General features: G+C 45.2%; 1 protein-coding gene across 2 annotated transcripts in view; it reads right to left on the bottom strand.

Moving 5' to 3' along the window:
* The window catches only part of ccdc88c (coiled-coil domain containing 88C), a 298794-nt gene that overhangs the window by 144110 nt on the left and 136471 nt on the right, over nt 1-18213 (bottom strand). For both annotated transcript variants that reach the window (XM_068038543.1, XM_068038546.1), the window contains exon 4: nt 16692-16761. In XM_068038543.1, the coding sequence (XP_067894644.1) occupies nt 16692-16761 (70 nt within the window). The remainder of the gene's footprint in view (nt 1-16691; nt 16762-18213) is intronic.

Raw genomic sequence — 18213 nt, 5'->3', positions numbered from 1 at the left:
AAAAGTTTCTCATCCAAGACTTAAATGGGCAACCCCTTATTTTTAAACAGTGACCCCTGCTTCTAGATTCTCCCAGAAAGGGAAATATCCTTGAGGGATAAATGTTGGCCATTGCACTGGGAGAACTCCCCTGATCCTTTATAACAACTGAAAGGAGCAGAGGCAGCCTCAGTTTGTATCTCGCCTGAAAGATGGCACATTTCTTGACAATATAGCACAGTAAAAGCTGCATCATGATTGATATAGTGTGTTGAACTTGGGAACATTTTTAAATCAGTTCATAGAAATGCAAATCCGAACAAAATGGATGCTAAGCCCCTAGAGCAGAGATTAGGAGGGGTAACTAAGAGTTTGGTTATTGAGGTATGTTTTAAGGAGGAGGGGTGAAGAAGCAGAGATATTCTTCTTTGGCCTCCTTGTCTCGAGAGACAATGGGTAAGCGCCTGGAGGTAGTCAGTTGTGTGTGGAGCAGCGCCTGGAGTGGCTATAAAGGCCAATTCTAGAGTGACAGGCTCTTCCACAGGTGCTGCAGAAAAATTTGTTTGTCGGGGCTGTTACACAGTTGGCTCTCACCTTGCGCCTCTGTCTTTTTTCCTGCCAACTGCTAAGTCTATTCGACTCGCCACACTTTAGCCCCGCCTTTATGGCAAACGCTGGCAACTCACTCCCACGACTTGTGATCAATGTCACAGGACTTCATGTCGCGTTTGCAGACGTCTTTAAAGCGGAGACATGGACGGCCGGTAGGTCTGATACCAGTGGCGAGCTCGCTGTACAATGTGTCTTTGGGGATCCTGCCATCTTCCATACGGCTCACATGGCCAAGCCATCTCAAGCGCCGTTGACTCAGTAGTGTGTACAAGCTGGGGATGTTGGCCGCCTCGAGGACTTCTGTGTTGGAGATACGGTCCTGCCACCTGATGCCAAGTATTCTCCGGAGGCAGCGAAGATGGAATGAATTGAGACGTCGCTCTTGGCTGACATACATTGTCCAGGCCTCGCTGCCATAGAGCAAGGTACTGAGGACACAGGCTTGATACACTCAGACTTTTGTGTTCCATGTCAGTGCGCCATTTTCCCACACTCTCTTGGCCAGTCTGGACATAGCAGTGGAAACCTTTCCCATGCGCTTGTTGATTTCTGCATCTAGAGACAGGTTACTGGTGATAGTTGAGCCTAGGTAGGTGAACTCTTGAACCACTTCCAGAGTGTGGTCGCCAATATTGATGGATGGAGCATTTCTGACGTCCTGCCCCATGATGTTCGTTTTCTTGAGGCTGATGGTTAGGCCAAATTCATTGCAGGCAGCCGCAAACCTGTCGATGAGACTCTGCAGGCACTCTTCAGTGTGAGATGTTAAAGCAGCATTGTCAGCAAAGAGGAGTTCCCTGATGAGGACTTTCCATAGTTTGGACTTCGCTCTTAGATGGGCAAGGTTGCACAACCTGCCACCTGATCTTGTGTGGAGGAAAATTCCTTCTTCAGAGGACTTGAACGCATGTGAAAGCAGCAGGGAGAAGAAAATCCCAAAAAGTGTGGGTGCGAGAACACGCCACTCAGGATAGGAAAGGGGTCTGATGAGGAGCCACCATGTTGAATTGTGCCTTTCATACTGTCATGGAATGAGGTGACGATACTTAGTAGCTTTGGTGGACATCCAATCTTTTCTAGTAGTCTGAAGAGACCACGTCTGCTGACGAGGTCAAAGGCTTTGGTGAGATCAATGAAAGCAATGTAGAGGGGCATCTGTTGTTCGCGGCATTTCTCCTGTATCTGACGAAGGGAGAACAGCATGTCAACGGTCGATCTCTCTGCACGAAAGCTACACTGTGCCTCAGGTTGACGTGCTCGGCCAGCTTCTGGAGCCTGTTTAGAGCGACTCGAGCAAAGACTTTCCCCACTATGCTAAGCAGGGAGATTCCATGGTAGTTGTTGCAGTCACTGCGGTCACCTTTATTTTTTATAGAGGGTGATGATATTGGCATCGCGCATGTCCTGAGGTACTGCTCCCTCGTCCCAGCACAGGCATAGCAGTTCATGTAGTGCTGAGAGTATAGCAGGCTTGGCACTCGATTATTTCAGGGGTAATGCTGTCCTTCCCGGGGCTTTTCCACTGGCTAGAGAATCAATGGCATCACTGAGTTCCGATTTTGTTGGCTGTATGTCCAGCTCATCCATGACTGGTAGAGGCTGGGCTGCATTGAGGGCAGTCTCAGTGACAACATTCTCCCTGGAGTACAGTTCTAGGTAGTGCTCAACCCAGTGGTCCATTCGTTTGCGTTGGTCAGTGATTATGTCCCCTGATTTAGATTTGAGGGGGGCGATCTTCTTGATGGTTGGCCCAAGAGCTCTCTTAATGCCATCATACATTCCTCTGATGTTTCCGGTGTCTGAGGCCAGCTGAATATGACTGCATAGGTGTTGCCAGTAGTCGTTTGCGCAGCGCCTGGCTGTTCTTTGTGCAGTGCTCCTGGCTGCTTTAAGTGCTACGGATGTTAACTCGCTGGGGGCTTTCTTGTAGTTCAACAGTGCAATGCGCTTAGCGGCTATGACAGGTTCTAGCTCTTCATTATGAGATTGAAACCAGTCTGCATTTCTCTTCGCACTTTTGCCGTAGGTGGTCAAAGCTGACTCATAGATGGCGTCTCTGATGTGGGCCCACTTGGTCTCAGCATCCCCTGTGGGAGTGTTTTGAAGGGCTGTTACAAGCGAATTTAGAAATTTTTGTAACAGCTGTGGGTGAGAAATTCTGCCCGTGTTGATGCGCGGGTGGCCCTTCTGCTTGGTTATGATAGGTACACAACTCAAGCAGTCTCTGCCCATTCTCATTCATCCTTCCAACGCCATAGCGCCCAAGGCAGGAGGGCCATAAGTCATGGTCGGCCCCAACCCTGGCATTAAAGTCCCCCAGCAGGAATAGGTGTTCGGTGTTGGGGATGCTGCTAATGATGTCATGGAGTTCCTCCTGGAACTGATCTTTAGCTTTAGGTGGGGAGCAGAGTGTTGGAGCATAGATGCTGAGTAGGTGTACTGGACCAGAGGTGGTGAGCAGTCGGATGGACAGTATGCGTTCCGAGCCATTTGAGGGAGGCTCTATCATGCTGAGCAAGGAGTTTCTGATGGCGAAGACCACTCCATGCTCCATGAGAGATTAAAGGAGGAAATTATAGACGTCAAGTACTAGTCGGCTGAAGGCACAGCCAATACTGGTGGGACAAAGGGAGTGGGGAATCCACGAAGAGTTGGAGGTGGTTGGAGAGACCAGGAGGAGCAAGACCTTGAAGGATTTTGAACATGATAAGAATCTTACCCCCTCACTACTCTATTGGAGTGTAATTAGAACATAAGAAATAGGAGCAGGAGTCATCCATTTGGCCCTTGGAGCCTGCTCCGCCATTCAATAAGAAGATGACTGATCTTCTGCCTCAACTCATTTTCCCCCACTATTCCCATATCTCTTAATTCTTTTAGTACCCAAAAATATGTGAATTATGTGCTCAAATCTCTGGGGTGGGGCTTGAACTCATGAACTTCTGACTTCGACAGGAATTTCACCACTGAGCTAAGGCAAACAATACATAAAAGTCTGGGATTTATGGCCCATTATAATGCACAGTTGGTCTATACAGCTTTAGAATTAAGAACAAAATGCCAATACAATGCATTACAGCTTCTGCAATGACATCAGGTAACAGCATTAACTTTGAAGCAAGCACTATTTTTAGTTCTTTACAGGTTTATTATGAAAAAACTCTAAGCCACCAGCTAACCCAAGTTTTACCTCCTCTCTGTACCAAGTGATGCCGACAGCAAAAGATGTGAATTTATTTCTGCCAAGAACATGTTTAGCACATTGGTTTTAATCTGCAAATTATGGACAAATGCCACTAACTCCATCTCTTTTCTCTTCAGGTTGAAGGCATGATGGTCTATGATTACAGTGGGTTCAATGGGTCACTGTACACTGATACTCTATTGCACTCACATATATGTTACACTGACAGGTTTTCAGTCTGGACCTCGACTATTATGCAATGTTTTTTTGCAAGGCAGTACTGAACATTTTAACATAGTTCAGCAGGTCATAGGGATTAAGTTCCATTCCACAGACTTGAGTGCAAAATCTAGGCTACAGGAGCGCTGCAATGTCAGTGGTGTCGTCTTTCAGATGTGATGTTAAACGGAGGCCCCATCTGCCCTTTCAGGTAGATGCAAAAGATCCCAAAAGCACCTTTTCGAAGAGCGGTAGGAGAATTCTCCTCAGTGTCCTGACTAATATTTGTCCCTCAACCAACATTACAAAAATAAATGATCAAGTCACTATCACCTTGCTGTTTGTGGGAGCTTGTTTGCAAATTGGCTGCCACGTTTCCTGCATTACAATAGTGACTACACTTTAAAAAGTACTTAATTGGCTATAACATGCTTTGAGACAGTCTGAGTCATGAAAGGCATCATAAAAATGCAAGTTCTTTCTTTCTCTTGATTCTCATCCCACTGAGCACCCCATCTCCGCTACACTTTCAGGGCACGATGCTAACAGGTGCCCAGGAGATTCCTCACAACAGGGTGGAAAAGTTGGGCGAAGTCATTATCGCGAGGCTGCTACAGATGCAAAACTCAAGTGTCTGGAACAAGTTAGCCATCTTTTCAACTAGATCACTGTGGTCTGAGCAGAGGGATTCATATCCAAACAAAAATAAAATCCATACTTAACTTTGTCAGACCCACAACATTCATTGAAAGCTAGATAGGGAGCCTTTCGCCTACTGGTAACATTCTGAGTTTGAATCCCACTATAACAGGAGTACAAACAGAGACTAATGGAGATTTGGTTCTGGAATTCTGGATGAATTCCAGTGGGATATCTGCATCTGGTGAATGTGGGTGGGCCCCACTTCATTGTATGGGCTGTGGGAGCCCATATAACCCACCCTCTGAATAGAACTAACTACCCTATCAGCTGGCATAAAGGTGGTTATAGCAATGGAAGGTGCATTCACACGGCCTATCAGACTGTTAATCAGCCTGCAAATCCATCTGTAACTTGACACTGCTCTCCCAGGAAAGAGCGTGAAGGCACAAAAACCACTTAATAACTAAACAGGCTAAGTCTCTTCAAAACGAGAGAAGACTGAAAGGTGATCTCATAGAGGTCATTACATTTATGAAAGGGTTTGATATGGTTGACAGAGATGTTTCCATGTAGGGGAATCTAGAATTAGGGGCTACAAATATAAGAAAGTCACTAATAAATCTAATAGGGAATTTGGGAGAAAGTTCTTTACCCACAGTGCGGTTAGAATGTGGAACTCGCCATCAGAGGGAGCAGCTGAGGTGAACAGCAGAGATTAATTTAAGGGGAAGCTAGATAGGTACCTGAAGGAGAAAGGAATAGAGGATGTGCTGATAAGGGTGAGATGAAGCAGAGTGGGAGAAGGGTCGTGTGGAGCATAAACACTGGCACAGACCAGTTTGCTGAATGGCCTGTTTCTTTCCTGTAAATTGTATGTGTTATGCAATTAATATCGAGTAGATCATCACAGGAGGTTAAAAACCAAAGGCCAGATCTGCTGAGTATTTCCAGAATGTTCTGGTTTTATTTCAGATGTCCAGCGTCTGCAGTATTTTGCTTTGGTCCCAGCCTCTGACCTGCTCTTGTAGCCACAGTTTTTATATGGCTGGCCCAGCTACGTTTCTGTGCAATGGTGACCCCAGGATGTGGATGGAGAGAATACAGTGATGGAAATCTGTTAAATGTCATGGGGATATGGTTAGATTCTCTCTTGTTGGAGATGTTCATTGCCTGGCACTTGTGTGGCACGAATGTTACTTGCCACTTATCAGTCCAAGCCTGAATGTTGTGTAGGTCTTGCTGCATGTGGGCACGGACTGCTTAATTATTTCAGGAGTTGTGAATGAAACTGAACACTAAGCAATTATTAGCAAACACCCCATTTCTGACTTTGTGATGGAGGGAATGTCATTAATGAAGCAGCTGAAGATGGTTGGGCCGAGGATAGTACCCTAATGAACTCCTGCAGTGATGTCCTTGGGCTGAGATGATTGGCCTCAAAAAACCACCTTCCTTTGTGCTAGATATGACTTCAAGCAGTGGAGAGTTTTCCCCGTAATTCCCATTGACTTCAATTTTGCTCGGGCTCCTTGATGCCACACTCAGTCAAATGCTGCCTTGATGTCACTCTCACCTCACCTTTGGAATTCAGCACTTTCATTCAAGTTTGGAGCAAGGCTATAATGAGGTCTAGAGCCGAATGGTCTTGGTGCAACCCAAACTGAGCATTGGTGAGTGCACCATTACTGAGTAAGTGCTACTTGACTGCACTGTGAATGGCACCTTCCATCACTGTGCTGATGGTTGAGAGAAGACTGATGGGGTTGTAGTTGGTCAGATTGGATTTGTCCTGCTCTTTGTGGACAGGCAATTTTTCACATTGTCAGGTAGATCCCTGTGTTGTAGCTGAACTGGAATAGTTTGGCTAGCAGTGTGGCGAGTTCTGGAGCATATGTCTCCAGCACTACAGCTGGGTTGTTGACAGGGCCCATAGCTTTGCTGTGTCCAGTGCTTTCAGTCATTTCTTGATGCAATGGTGAGTGAATCGAATTATCTAGAGTGGCTTCTGTGATGGTGGGTCCTCAGTTGGAGGCCAAGATGGTTTATTTCAAATATAGTAAGTCGTGTTTTTTTTTTAAAGGAGTTCTGTAGTAACGAGGACCGGGGAAGAAGGGCCCTAGAGTAACTGATATTATTGGACATTAAGATCTTCCAGAAGGTTTAATTTAATTTAAAGGGATATGTCATGGCAGGAGAGCTCAAAGCCATGGTGTGCTCCATGTCGGAAGCTGGGAACATTTCCAGTGCCTGGGACCAGCATGTGTGCAGGAAATGTATCCAGCTGCAGCTCCTGGAGCTGGAGCGGCAGCTGGGGACACTGTGGAGCATCCACGAGGTGGAGAGTATGGTGGATAGCATGTATAGAGAGGTGGTCACACCGCAGGCTCAGACCCCACAGACAGAGCAAGAGGACTAGGCAGGTAGTGCAGGAATCTCCTGTGGCTATTCCCCTGCAAAACAGATATACTGCTTTGGGTACTGTTGGGGGGAATGGCCTCTCAGGGGAAAGGAGCAACAGCCCAATTCGTTGCACCATGGTTGGTTCTGCTGCACAGGGGAGGAGTAAAAAGTGTGGGAATGCAATCATTATAGGGGATTCAATTGTAAGGGGAATAGATAGGCATTTCTGTGGCTGCAAAATAGATGGTATGTTGCCTCCCTGGTGCTAGGATCAAGGATGTCTCAGAGCAGTTACATTCTGAAGGGGGAAGGGTGAACAGCCAGTGGTCGTGGTACACATTGGTACAAACGACATTGGTAAAAAAAAAAGGATGAGATCCTAAAAGCAGAATATAGGGAGCTAGGAAGTAAGTTGAAAAGTAGGACCTCAAAGGTAGTGATCTCAGGATTACTACCAGTGCCACGTGCTAGTCAGAGTAGAAATAGCAGGATATATCGGATGAATACGTGGCTGAAGAGATGGTGTGAGGGGGAGGGTTTTAGATTCCTGGGACATTGGGACCGGTTCTGGGGGAGGTGGAACCAGTACAAACTGGACAGGTTACACCTGGGCAGGACCGGGACTGATCTCCTGGGGGAGTATTTGCTAGAGTGGTTGGGGAGGGTTTAAACTAAAATGGCAGGGGGATGGGAACCTTTGCAAGGAGTCAGAGGAGGGGAGAATCAAAGACAAGAAAAGACAGTAAGGGGAATAAGAAAAGTGATAGGCAGAGAAATCAAGGGCCAGAATCAAACAGGGCCACAGTGAAAAATAGTGGGAAGGGACAAGTAATGTTAAGAAGAGAAGCCTTAAGGCTCTGTGCCTTAACACGCGGAGCATTGGCAATAAAGTGGATGAATTTATTGCGCAAATAGATGTAAACGGGTATGATATAGTCGGGATTACGGAGACATGGCTGCAAGGTGACCAGGGATGGGAAAGGAACATCCAGGGATATTCAGTATTTAGGAAGGACAGACAAAAAGCAAAAGGCGTTGGAGTTGCATTGCTGGTTAAAGAGGAAATTAACGCAATAGTGAGGAAAGCTATTAGCTCTGACAGTGTGAAATCTGTATGCGTAGAGCTGAGAAACATTAAGGGGCAAAAAACGTTAGTTGGGGTTGTATATAGACCCTTAAACTGTAGTGGTGATGTTGGAAATGGCATTAAACAGGAAATTAGAGACGCATGCGATAAAGGAACATCTGTAATTATGGATGACGTTAATCTGCATATAGATTGGGCAAATCAAATCACAATACCGTAGAGGAGGAATTCTTGGAGTATATACGGGATGGTTTTCTGGACTGATATGCTGACGAACCAACTAGAGGACAGACCATCCTAGACTGGGTATTGCGTAATGAGAAAGGAATAATAGACAATCTAGTGGTGTGAGACCCCTTGGGGACGAGCGAACATAATATGATAGAATTCTTCATCAAGATGGAGAGTGACGTAGTTGATGCTGAGACAAGGGTCCTGAATCTTATTAAAGGAAACTACGAAGGTATGAGGCGCTAGTTGGCTGTGACGGTTTGGGAAACGTTACTTAAAGGGATGATGGTGGATAGGCAATGGCAAACATTTAAACAGCGCATGGATGAACTGCAACAATTGTTTATCCCTGTCTGGTGCAAAAGTAAAACAGGAAAGGTAGCAAAACCATGGCTTACAAGGGAAATTAGAGATAGCATTAGATCCAAGAAAGAGGCATATAAATTTGCCAGGAAAAACAACAGACCTGAGGATTGGGAGCAGTTTAGAATTCAGCAAAGGAGGACCAAGGGATTGATTAAGAAGGGAAAAATAGAGTACGAGAACAAGCTTGCGGGGAACAGAAAAACTGACTGTAAAAGTTTCTATAGGCATGTGAAGAGAAAAAGATTGGTGAAGACAAATGTAGGTCCCTTACAGTCAGAAACAGAGGAATTTATTATGGGGAACAAAGAAATGGCTGACCAACTAAATGTATACTTTGGTTCTGTCTTCACAAAGGAGGACACAAATATCAGACCAGAAATGTTGGGGAACACAGGGCTTAGTGAGAGAGAGGAACTGAAGGAAATCAGTATTAGTAGAGAAATGGTGTTGGGGAAATTCATGGGATTGAAGGCCGATAAATCCCCAGGGCCTGATGGTATGCATCCCAGAGTACTTAAGGAATGGCCCTAGAAATAGTGGATGCATTGGTGGTCATCTTCCAAGATTCTATAGACTCTGGAACAGTTCCTACAGATTGGAGGGTCGCTAATGTAACCCCACTATTTAAAAAGGGAGGTAGAGAGAAAGCAGGGAATTACAGACCAGTCAGCCTGACGTCAGTAGTGGGGAAAATACTAGAGTCCATTATCAAAGATTTTATAGCACAGCATTTGGAGAACAGTGGTAGAATCGGGCAGAGTCAGCATGGATTTACAAAAGGGAAATCATGCTTGACAAATCTACTAGAATTTTTCTAGGATGTAAATAGTAGAGTAGATGAGGGGGAGCCAGTGGATGTGGTTTATTTGGACTTTCAGAAGGCTTTCGACAAAGTCCTAAAAAGAGATTAGCATGTAAAATTAAAGCGCATGGGACTGGGGGTAGTGTATTGCGATGGATAGAAAATTGGTTGGCGGACAGGAATCAAAGAGTTGGGATAAATGGGTCTTTTTCCGAATGGCAGGCAGTGACTAGTGGAGTACCACAAGGATCGGTGCTAGGACCCCAGCTATTCACAATATACATTAATGATTTATGAGGGAACTAAATGTAATATCTCCAAATTTGCAAATGACACAAAACTGGGTGGGAGGGTGAGTTGTGAGGAGGATGCAGAGAGGCTTCAGGGTGATTTGGACAAGCTGAATGAGTGGGCTAATGGATGGCAGATGCAGTATAATGTGGATAAATGTGAGGTTATCCACTTTGGTAGCAAAAACAGGAAGGCAGATTATCTGAACGGCTATAAACTGAGAGGGGAATATGCAGCGAGACCTGGGTGTTCTCGTACACCAGTCGCTGAAGGTAAGCATGCAGGTGCAACAGACGGTAAAAAAGGCAAATGGTATGTTGGCCTTCATAGCGAGAGGATTCGAGTACAGGTGCAGGAATGTATTGCTGCAATTATCCAGGGCCTTGGTGAGGCCACACCTGGAATATTGCATGCAGTTTTGGTCTCCTTATCTGAGGAAGGATGTTCTTGGTATAGAGGGAGTGCAGTGAAAGTTTACCAGACTGATTCCTGGGATGGCAGGACTGACGTATGAGGAGAGATTGAGTCGGTTAGGATTATATTCGCTGGAGTTCAGAAGAGTGAGGGGGGTTCTCATATAAACCTATAAAATTCTAACAGGACTTGACAGGGTAGATGCAAGAAGGATGTTCCCGATGGTGGGGGAGTCCAGAACCAGGGGTCATAGTCTAAGGATACAGGGTAAACCTTTCAGGACTGAGATGAGGAGAAATTTCTTCACCCAGCGAGTGGTGATCCTGTGGAATTCGCTACCACAGAAAGCAGTTGAGGCCAAAACATTATATGCTTTCAAGAAGGAGTTAGATATAGCACTTGGGTCTAAAGGGATCAAAGAATATGGGGCGAAAGTGGGAACCGGTTACTGAGTTGGATGATCAGCCATGATCATAATGAATGGCGGAGCAGGCTCAAAGGGCTGAATGGCTTACTCCTGCTCCTATTTTCTATGTTTCTATCTTCTTCTTTCTTCTTTTGGGCCTCCTTATCTCGAGAGACAATGGATATGCGCCTGGAGGTGGTCAGTGGTTTGTGAAGCAGCGCCTGGAGTGGCTATAAAGGCCAATTCTGGAGTGACAGGCTCTTCCACAGGTGCTGCAGAGAAATTTGTTTGTTGGGGCTGTTGCACAGTTGGCTCTCCCCTTGCGCCTCTGTCTTTTTTCCTGCCAACTACTAAGTCTCTTCGACTCGCCACAATTTAGCCCTGTCTTTATGGCTGCCCGCCAGCTCTGGCGAATGCTGGCAACTGACTCCCACGACTTGTGATCAATGTCATACGATTTCATGTCGCGTTTGCAGACGTCTTTATAACGGAGACATGGACGGCCGGTGGGTCTGATACCAGTGGCGAGCTCGCTGTACAATGTGTCTTTGTGGTCCCTTTGCTTGATGGTAATGATAGAATGAGTGATATGCTGGGCCATGAAGGTAAATCCACATTTGATATGTGGGAGGCTTTTAAAGAGAGGTTGATTAGCGTGCAGGAGAGACATGTTCCTGTGAAAATGAGGGGTAGAAATGGCAAGATGAGGGATCCATGGATGACAAGTGAAATTGTGAGACTAGCTAAGAGGAAAAAGAAAGCATACATAAGGTCTAGGCGGCTGAAGAAAGACGAAGCTTTGAAAGAATATCGGGATTGTAGGCGCAATCTGAAACGAGGAATTAAGAGGGCTAAAAGGGGTCATGAAATATCTTTAGCAAACAGGGTTAAGGAAAATCCCAAAGCCTTTTATTCATATATAAGGAGCAAGAGGGTAACTAGAGAAAGGATTGGCCCACTCAAGGACAAAGGAGGAAAGTTATGCGTGGAGTCAGAGAAAATGGGTGAGATTCTAAACGAGTACTTTGCATCGGTATTCACCGAGGAGAGGGACATGACGGATGTTGAGGTTAGGGACAGATGTTTGATTACTCTCGGTCAAGTCGGCATAAGGAGGGAGGACGTGTTGGGTATTCTAAAAGGCATTAAGGTGGACAAATCCCCAGGTCCGGATGGGATCTATCCCAGGTTACTGAGGGAAGCGAGAGAGGAAATAGCTGGGGCCTTAACAGATATCTTTGCAGCATCGTTAAACACGGGTGAGGTCCCGGAGGACTGGAGAATTGCTAATGTTGTCCCCTTGTTTAAGAAGGGTAGCAGGGATAATCCAGGTAATTATAGACCGGTGAGCCTGACGTCAGTGGTAGGGAAGCTGCTGGAGAAGATACTGAGGGATAGGATCTATTCCCATTTGGAAGAAAATGGGCTTATCAGTGATAGGCAACATGGTTTTGTGCAGGGAAGGTCATGTCTTACCAACTTAATAGAATTCTTTGAGGAAGTGACAAAGTTGATTGATGAGGGAAGGGCTGTAGATGTCATATACATGGACTTCAGTAAGGCGTTTGATAAGGTTCCCCATGGTAGGCTGATGGAGAAAGTGAAGGCGCATGGGGTCCAAGGTGTACTAGCTGGATGGATAAAGAACTGGCTGGGCAACAGGAGACAGAGAGTCGCAGTGGAAGGGAGTTTCTCAAAATGGAGACGTGTGACCAGTGGTGTTCCACAGGGATCCGTGCTGGGACCACTGTTGTTTGTGATATACATAAATGATTTGGAGGAAAGTATAGGTGGTCTGATTAGCAAGTTTGCAGATGACACTAAGATTGGTGGAGTAGCAGATAGTGAAGGGGACTGTCAAGAGAATACAGCAGAATATAGATAGACTGGAGAGTTGGGCAGAGAAATGGCAGATGGAGTTCAATCAGGGAAAATGCGAGGTGATGCATTTTGGAAGATCCAATTCAAGAGTGAACTATACAGTAAGTGGAAAAGTCCTGGGGAAAATTAATGTACAGAGAGATTTGGGTGTTCAGGTCCATTGTTCCCTGAAGGTGGCAACGCAGGTCAATAGAGTGGTCAAGAAGGCATACGGCATGCTTTCCTTCATCGGACAGGGTATTGAGTACAAGAGTTGGCAGGTCATGTTACAGTTGTATAGGACTTTGGTTCGGCCACATTTGGAATACTGCGTGCAGTTCTGGTCGCCACATTACCAAAAGGATGTGGATGCTATGGAGAGGGTGCAGAGGAGGTTCACCAGGATGTTGCCTGGTATGGAGGGGGCTAGCTATGAAGAGAGGTTGAGTAGATTAGGATTATTTTCATTAGAAAGACGGAGGTTGAGGGGGGACCTGATTGAGGTGTACAAAATCATGAGAGGTATAGACAGGGTGGATAGCAACAAGCTTTTTCCCTGAGTGGGGGATTCAATTACAAGGGGACACGAGTTCAAAGTGAAAGGGGAAAAGTTTAGGGGGGATATGCGTGGAAAGTTCTTTACGCAGAGGGTGGTGGGTGCCTGGAACGCATTGCCAGCGGAGGTGGTAGACGCGGGCACGATAGCGTCTTTTAAGATGTATCTAGACAGATACATGAATGGGTAGGAAGTAAAGAGATACAGACCCTTAGAAAATAGGCGACAGGTTTAGATAGAGGATTTGGATCGGCGTAGGCTTGGAGGGCCGAAGGGCCTGTTCCTGTGCTGTAATTTTCTTTGTTCTTTGTTCTTTATGAGCTAATAGATTATGGAGGAATGCAATTCTGTTGCTGCTGATGGTCCACAGTGCCTCATGGATGCCGCATTTAGAGCTGCTAGATCTGTTCTGAATCTAACCCATTTAACACGATGATTGTGCCACACAACACGATGGAGTGTGTCCTTCGTGTGAAAATGATACTTCATCTCCACAAGGACTGTGCGATGGACGCACCAACAAATACCGTCATAGACACATGCATCTGCTACAAGTAGATCAATATGGAAGGTAAGAGCTCATGGAGCTGGGGTCATATATTGGCATGGATTGGGGATTGATTAACGGACAGGAAGCAGAGAGTAGGGATAAACAGGGCATTTTCCAGTTGGCAGACTAAGTAGCGGAGTGTCGCAAGGATTGGTGCTGAGGCCTCAGCTATTTACAATCTATACTAATGACTTAAACGAAGAGACTGAGAGTAATGTATCCAAGTTTGCTGATGATACAAAGCTAGGTAGGAATGGAAGCTGCGCGGAGGACACAAAGAGGCTACAAAGAAATATAGACAAGTTAAGAGAGTGGGCAACAAGGTGGCAGATGGAGTATAATATGGGGAAGTGTTAGGTTATTCAATTTGGCAGTAAGAATAGAAAAGCAGAATATTTTTAAAAGGTGTGAAACTTCTAAATGTTGATGTTCAGAGACTTGAGTGTACTCATACTAGGAACAAGAAAGTTAGCATGCAGGTGCAGCAAGCAATTAAGAAGGCAAATAGCATTTTGACCTTTACTGCAAGAGGACTGGAGTACAAGAATAAGGAAGTCTTGCTCCAACTGTATAGGGCTCTGGTCAGACCACATCTGCAGTAATGTTCGCAGTTTTGGTCTCCATATTTAAGAAGGATATACTTGCCTTGGAGGTGGTACAGCGAAGGTTCACTAGATTGGTTCCTTGAATGAGAGGCTGAGTAAATTGGGCCTATATTCTCTGGAGTTTAGAAGAATGAGAGGTGATCCTATTGAAACGTATAAGATTCTGAAGGGGCTTGATAGAGTGGACAAAGAGGTTGCTACCCCAGGCTGAGAAATCTAGAACAATCTCAGCATAAGGGGTCGATTGCTTAGGATTGAGATAAGGAGACATTTCTTCATTCAGAGGGTTGTGGATGTTTCACTGTTGAGTATATTTAAGGCTGAGATAGACAGATTTTCTCAGATTCTCTTAGGGAATCAAGGGAATGGGGAGCGGATGGGAGTTGAGGTCGATCAGCTGTGATCATATTGAATGATGGAGCAAGCTCGAGGGGCCTTATAGTCTATTCCTGCTCTTATTTCTGAAGTTAAGTAGGATTTTCCCTTTCGTTGATTCTTTCACCACCTGCCGCAGGCCCAGTCAGGCAGATATGTCCTTCAGGACTCAGACAGCTCAGTCAGTAATGGTGTTACTCGGTAATGGACATTGAAGATCCCCCACCCAGAGTACATTCTGTACCCTTGCTACCCTCAGTGCCTCTTCCAAGTGGTGTTCAACATAGAGGAGTAATGATTCATCAGCCAAGCGGGATAGTAGGTGGTAATCAGCTGGAGGTTTCCTTGCCCACATTGACCTGATGCCATGAGACCTCATGAGTCAATGTTGAGGATTCCCAGGGCAACTCCCTCTCAACTGTTTACCACTGTGCTGCTACCTCTGGTGGGTCTGTCCTGCATGTGAGACAGGACATACCCACTAGAAATGCTGATGTAGGAGTCTGGGACATTGTAAGGTATGATTCGGTGAGTAAGACTATGTCAGGCTATTGTTTGGCTAGTCTGTGGGGCAGCTGTCCCAATTTTGGCATAAGTTCCCAGATGTTAGTGAGGAGGACTTTGCAGGGCAACTGAGCAGGGTGTGCCTTTATCATTTCTGATGCCTAGGTTGATGCCAGGTGATCCATCCAGTTTTATTCTTATTCAACTTTTGGGTAGCGGCTTGATACAATTGAGTATCTTGCTAGGCTATTTCAGAGGGCAGTTAAGAGTCAACCACGTGGGTATGTATTCACATGTAGGCCAGGCCGGGTAAGGAAGGCAGATTTCCTCCCCTGAAGGACATGAGAGAACGAGATTTTTTTTTTTAACTACAATGATTATTAAGCAAACTAGCATTTAATTCCTGATTTATTTAATTAATTAGCTGAATTTCAATTACCCAACTGCCATAGTGATATTTGAATCATGTCTTTATATCATAAGTCTCTGGATTACTAGACAAGTAACATAACCACAATGCTACCATACCCCCTATTGTTATTCATTCAGGGATGCGGGCGTCGCTGGATAGGCCAGCATTTATTGCCTATCCCAAATTGCCCTTGAGAAGGTGGTGAGCTACTTTCTTGAACCGCTGCAGTCCATTTGGGGTAGGTACACCCACAGTGCTGTTAGGAAGGGAGTTCCAGGAGTTTGACCCAGCGACAGTGAAGGAACGGCGATATAGTTCCAAGTCAGGATGGTGTGAGACTTGGAGGGGAACTTTAAAGGACACTCATTTTGAAGCCCACCCACCATTCAACCACTTCTTCACTATAGAGTGAACGCTGTTCGACTCAATGGCCATAAGAGTGCACTGTTCATTTATAAAAAGGTTTCTATAAACGTCTCTGGTAAGTTTCTTAAATTCATCTGCCCCTTCTCTGAAGGAACTAAAATTTGCTCCATTATAGCAAACTGAGTGATTTGTTCCCTGGTCTATGCCGTGTTACCTGATCTCAGAAGAAAGCATTGGAATGGTGGGCTATAATTTGATTTAGCACAGGGTATAGGAGGGAGGAAATCTGCCTGGAAACCCACTCCTGTAAACATCATCTTTTTTGCGTCGAGCAATTCCTGAAGTTATCATCCTGGTAGTCATATGATACAATGATAATGGAGTTGTTGACTAATCCTAGCAAATTAATCTCCAATGATTCTACAACAGACCCAGAAATGAGATGAGGAAAACCCCCCAGTGGTGGAGCGCTTTGGGAACCACAGGTCCAAAGTCATCTGTTCCTCCCTAGCCTGTTACACTGACCATGTCATGTCACAAATTATATACTGTTCCCCAAAATGTTATTTTCTCTGTGAGTCTATGGAAGTGAATGGCTGTCAAGTAAGAGCTGGAGCAGGATTTGCTACGTTACATTCCATTGTTGGATTACTTGCTGACATTTACTGTCTAGGGTCACATATTAAGGATGACCAACTTGCAACAGATCGAAAGGTGAGCAGTGCCAGTTAGCCCAGTGCGAGTCACAACAGGAAGAATAGAGGGGACAAAAACAGACCTCACACTGATCCATCATTGATTAAGGATCAAAATCCCAGAATATCACTCACCTGAGAGGGGATCTTTTCCAATCATTAGCACATTTGGCAAACTCATTACCACCAATTGCTGCAGACACTCCTGTTAATAAAACACACAGTAAAACACCTGGATTACTTTCAAAGGAGGGAACTTCCCATTAATATATTTATTTAGCAATCAAATACGCAAACTCACTAATATCATCACAGTCTTAATGTCTTGACTCTATCCTTAAAAGTGATGGAAAGTTATTGGATGGCAAGGGGAAGATGAGCACTTTCCCCAACATAAACAATCACTTCCTTTATTGCTCCTCATGGTGGCTCTAAAAAAAAATGTTTTTGCTCAAGTATTTTAACACCAGGGGCAGAGTCCCCGAGTGCTGTAAGTTGACTTGGCGACATCATGATAGCAATTTTGATTTATTGGGGGTGGGTGGGGGGGTAAAGAGGGTGTGATCCCAGCTTTTTCCTGTTGCATGCCTTACAAATCACCTCTCTCTGCTGCTTCTTAAACGTACAGGTCAGAGAGGCCAAGTGTGTCCTGTGGTCTCGTTACAACTGGAACTAAATGGTGCACATAATGTTCAGCTGGGATGGGTGGGAAGTGAAGGTATCTGCATCATTGCTGCTATATTTCTGTGTTGTGACCAGAATTTGAGCCTTCTTTGAAGGCAGCACTGTAACATAATGCAGCATTAAAACTCAAGAAACTCCCCTGAAGAGAAAAGACCCCCTCAATTGAACACTATGCTGGCATATCCTCCAGGTACCAGATAAAGAGATGTGATTCACAGGATGTGCATACCGCTGCTAAGGCCAGCATTTATTACCTATCTTGAATTACCTTCGAGTAGGTGATGGTGAGATGCCTTCTTAAACAGCTGCAGTCCATGTGCTATCCTTATCCAAGCCGACCTATGGTGGCTCCCAGTCCCCCAACACCCCACCCCCCCCCCCCCCCAATTTAAAATTCTCATCCTTCTCTTTAAATCCCTTCATGGCCTCATCCTCCCTATTTCTGTCACTGCCCACAATACCCACCTGCACACCTGTGCCCCCCTCCCCACAGCACCACTGAAAATCATTCATCCGAATCTTCACTCTTGCGTATCACCCTCTCCTCCTTTAAGACCGTTCTTAAAGTCCACTCTTTTATCAAGCTCTTAGTCACCACTTTCTAATATCACCGTCTTTAGCTCAACATCTGTTTTTGTCTGATTGTATGACTGCAAAGTGCCTTGCGACGTCTTTTTAATAATAAAGATGCTATATTAACGTGCGTTGTTGTAAATCTTGCAACATTACACTGGAAAGTGAACACTTCATGCATTTCTAAAAGTGAATCCCTACAAATTCAAAATTACTAAAACTCCAGCAAACTCCTGCCTTCTCTTTAAACTCCCTTCAGCCTGCTTTCTTTTGCTTCCTTCTAAAATGATACATAATCCTTCTCTTAAGGTGTTGGCCATGAGTAGCACTCATGGGTTTGAATCAGAAGGTTGTGGGATCAAGAGTCCCACTCCACAGATTTGAACACATAATCCAGGGC

Source organism: Heterodontus francisci, chromosome 9 (assembly GCF_036365525.1).
Source record: "Heterodontus francisci isolate sHetFra1 chromosome 9, sHetFra1.hap1, whole genome shotgun sequence".
NCBI lineage: Eukaryota > Metazoa > Chordata > Chondrichthyes > Heterodontiformes > Heterodontidae > Heterodontus > Heterodontus francisci.
This window is presented reverse-complemented; position numbering and strand designations above follow the sequence as displayed.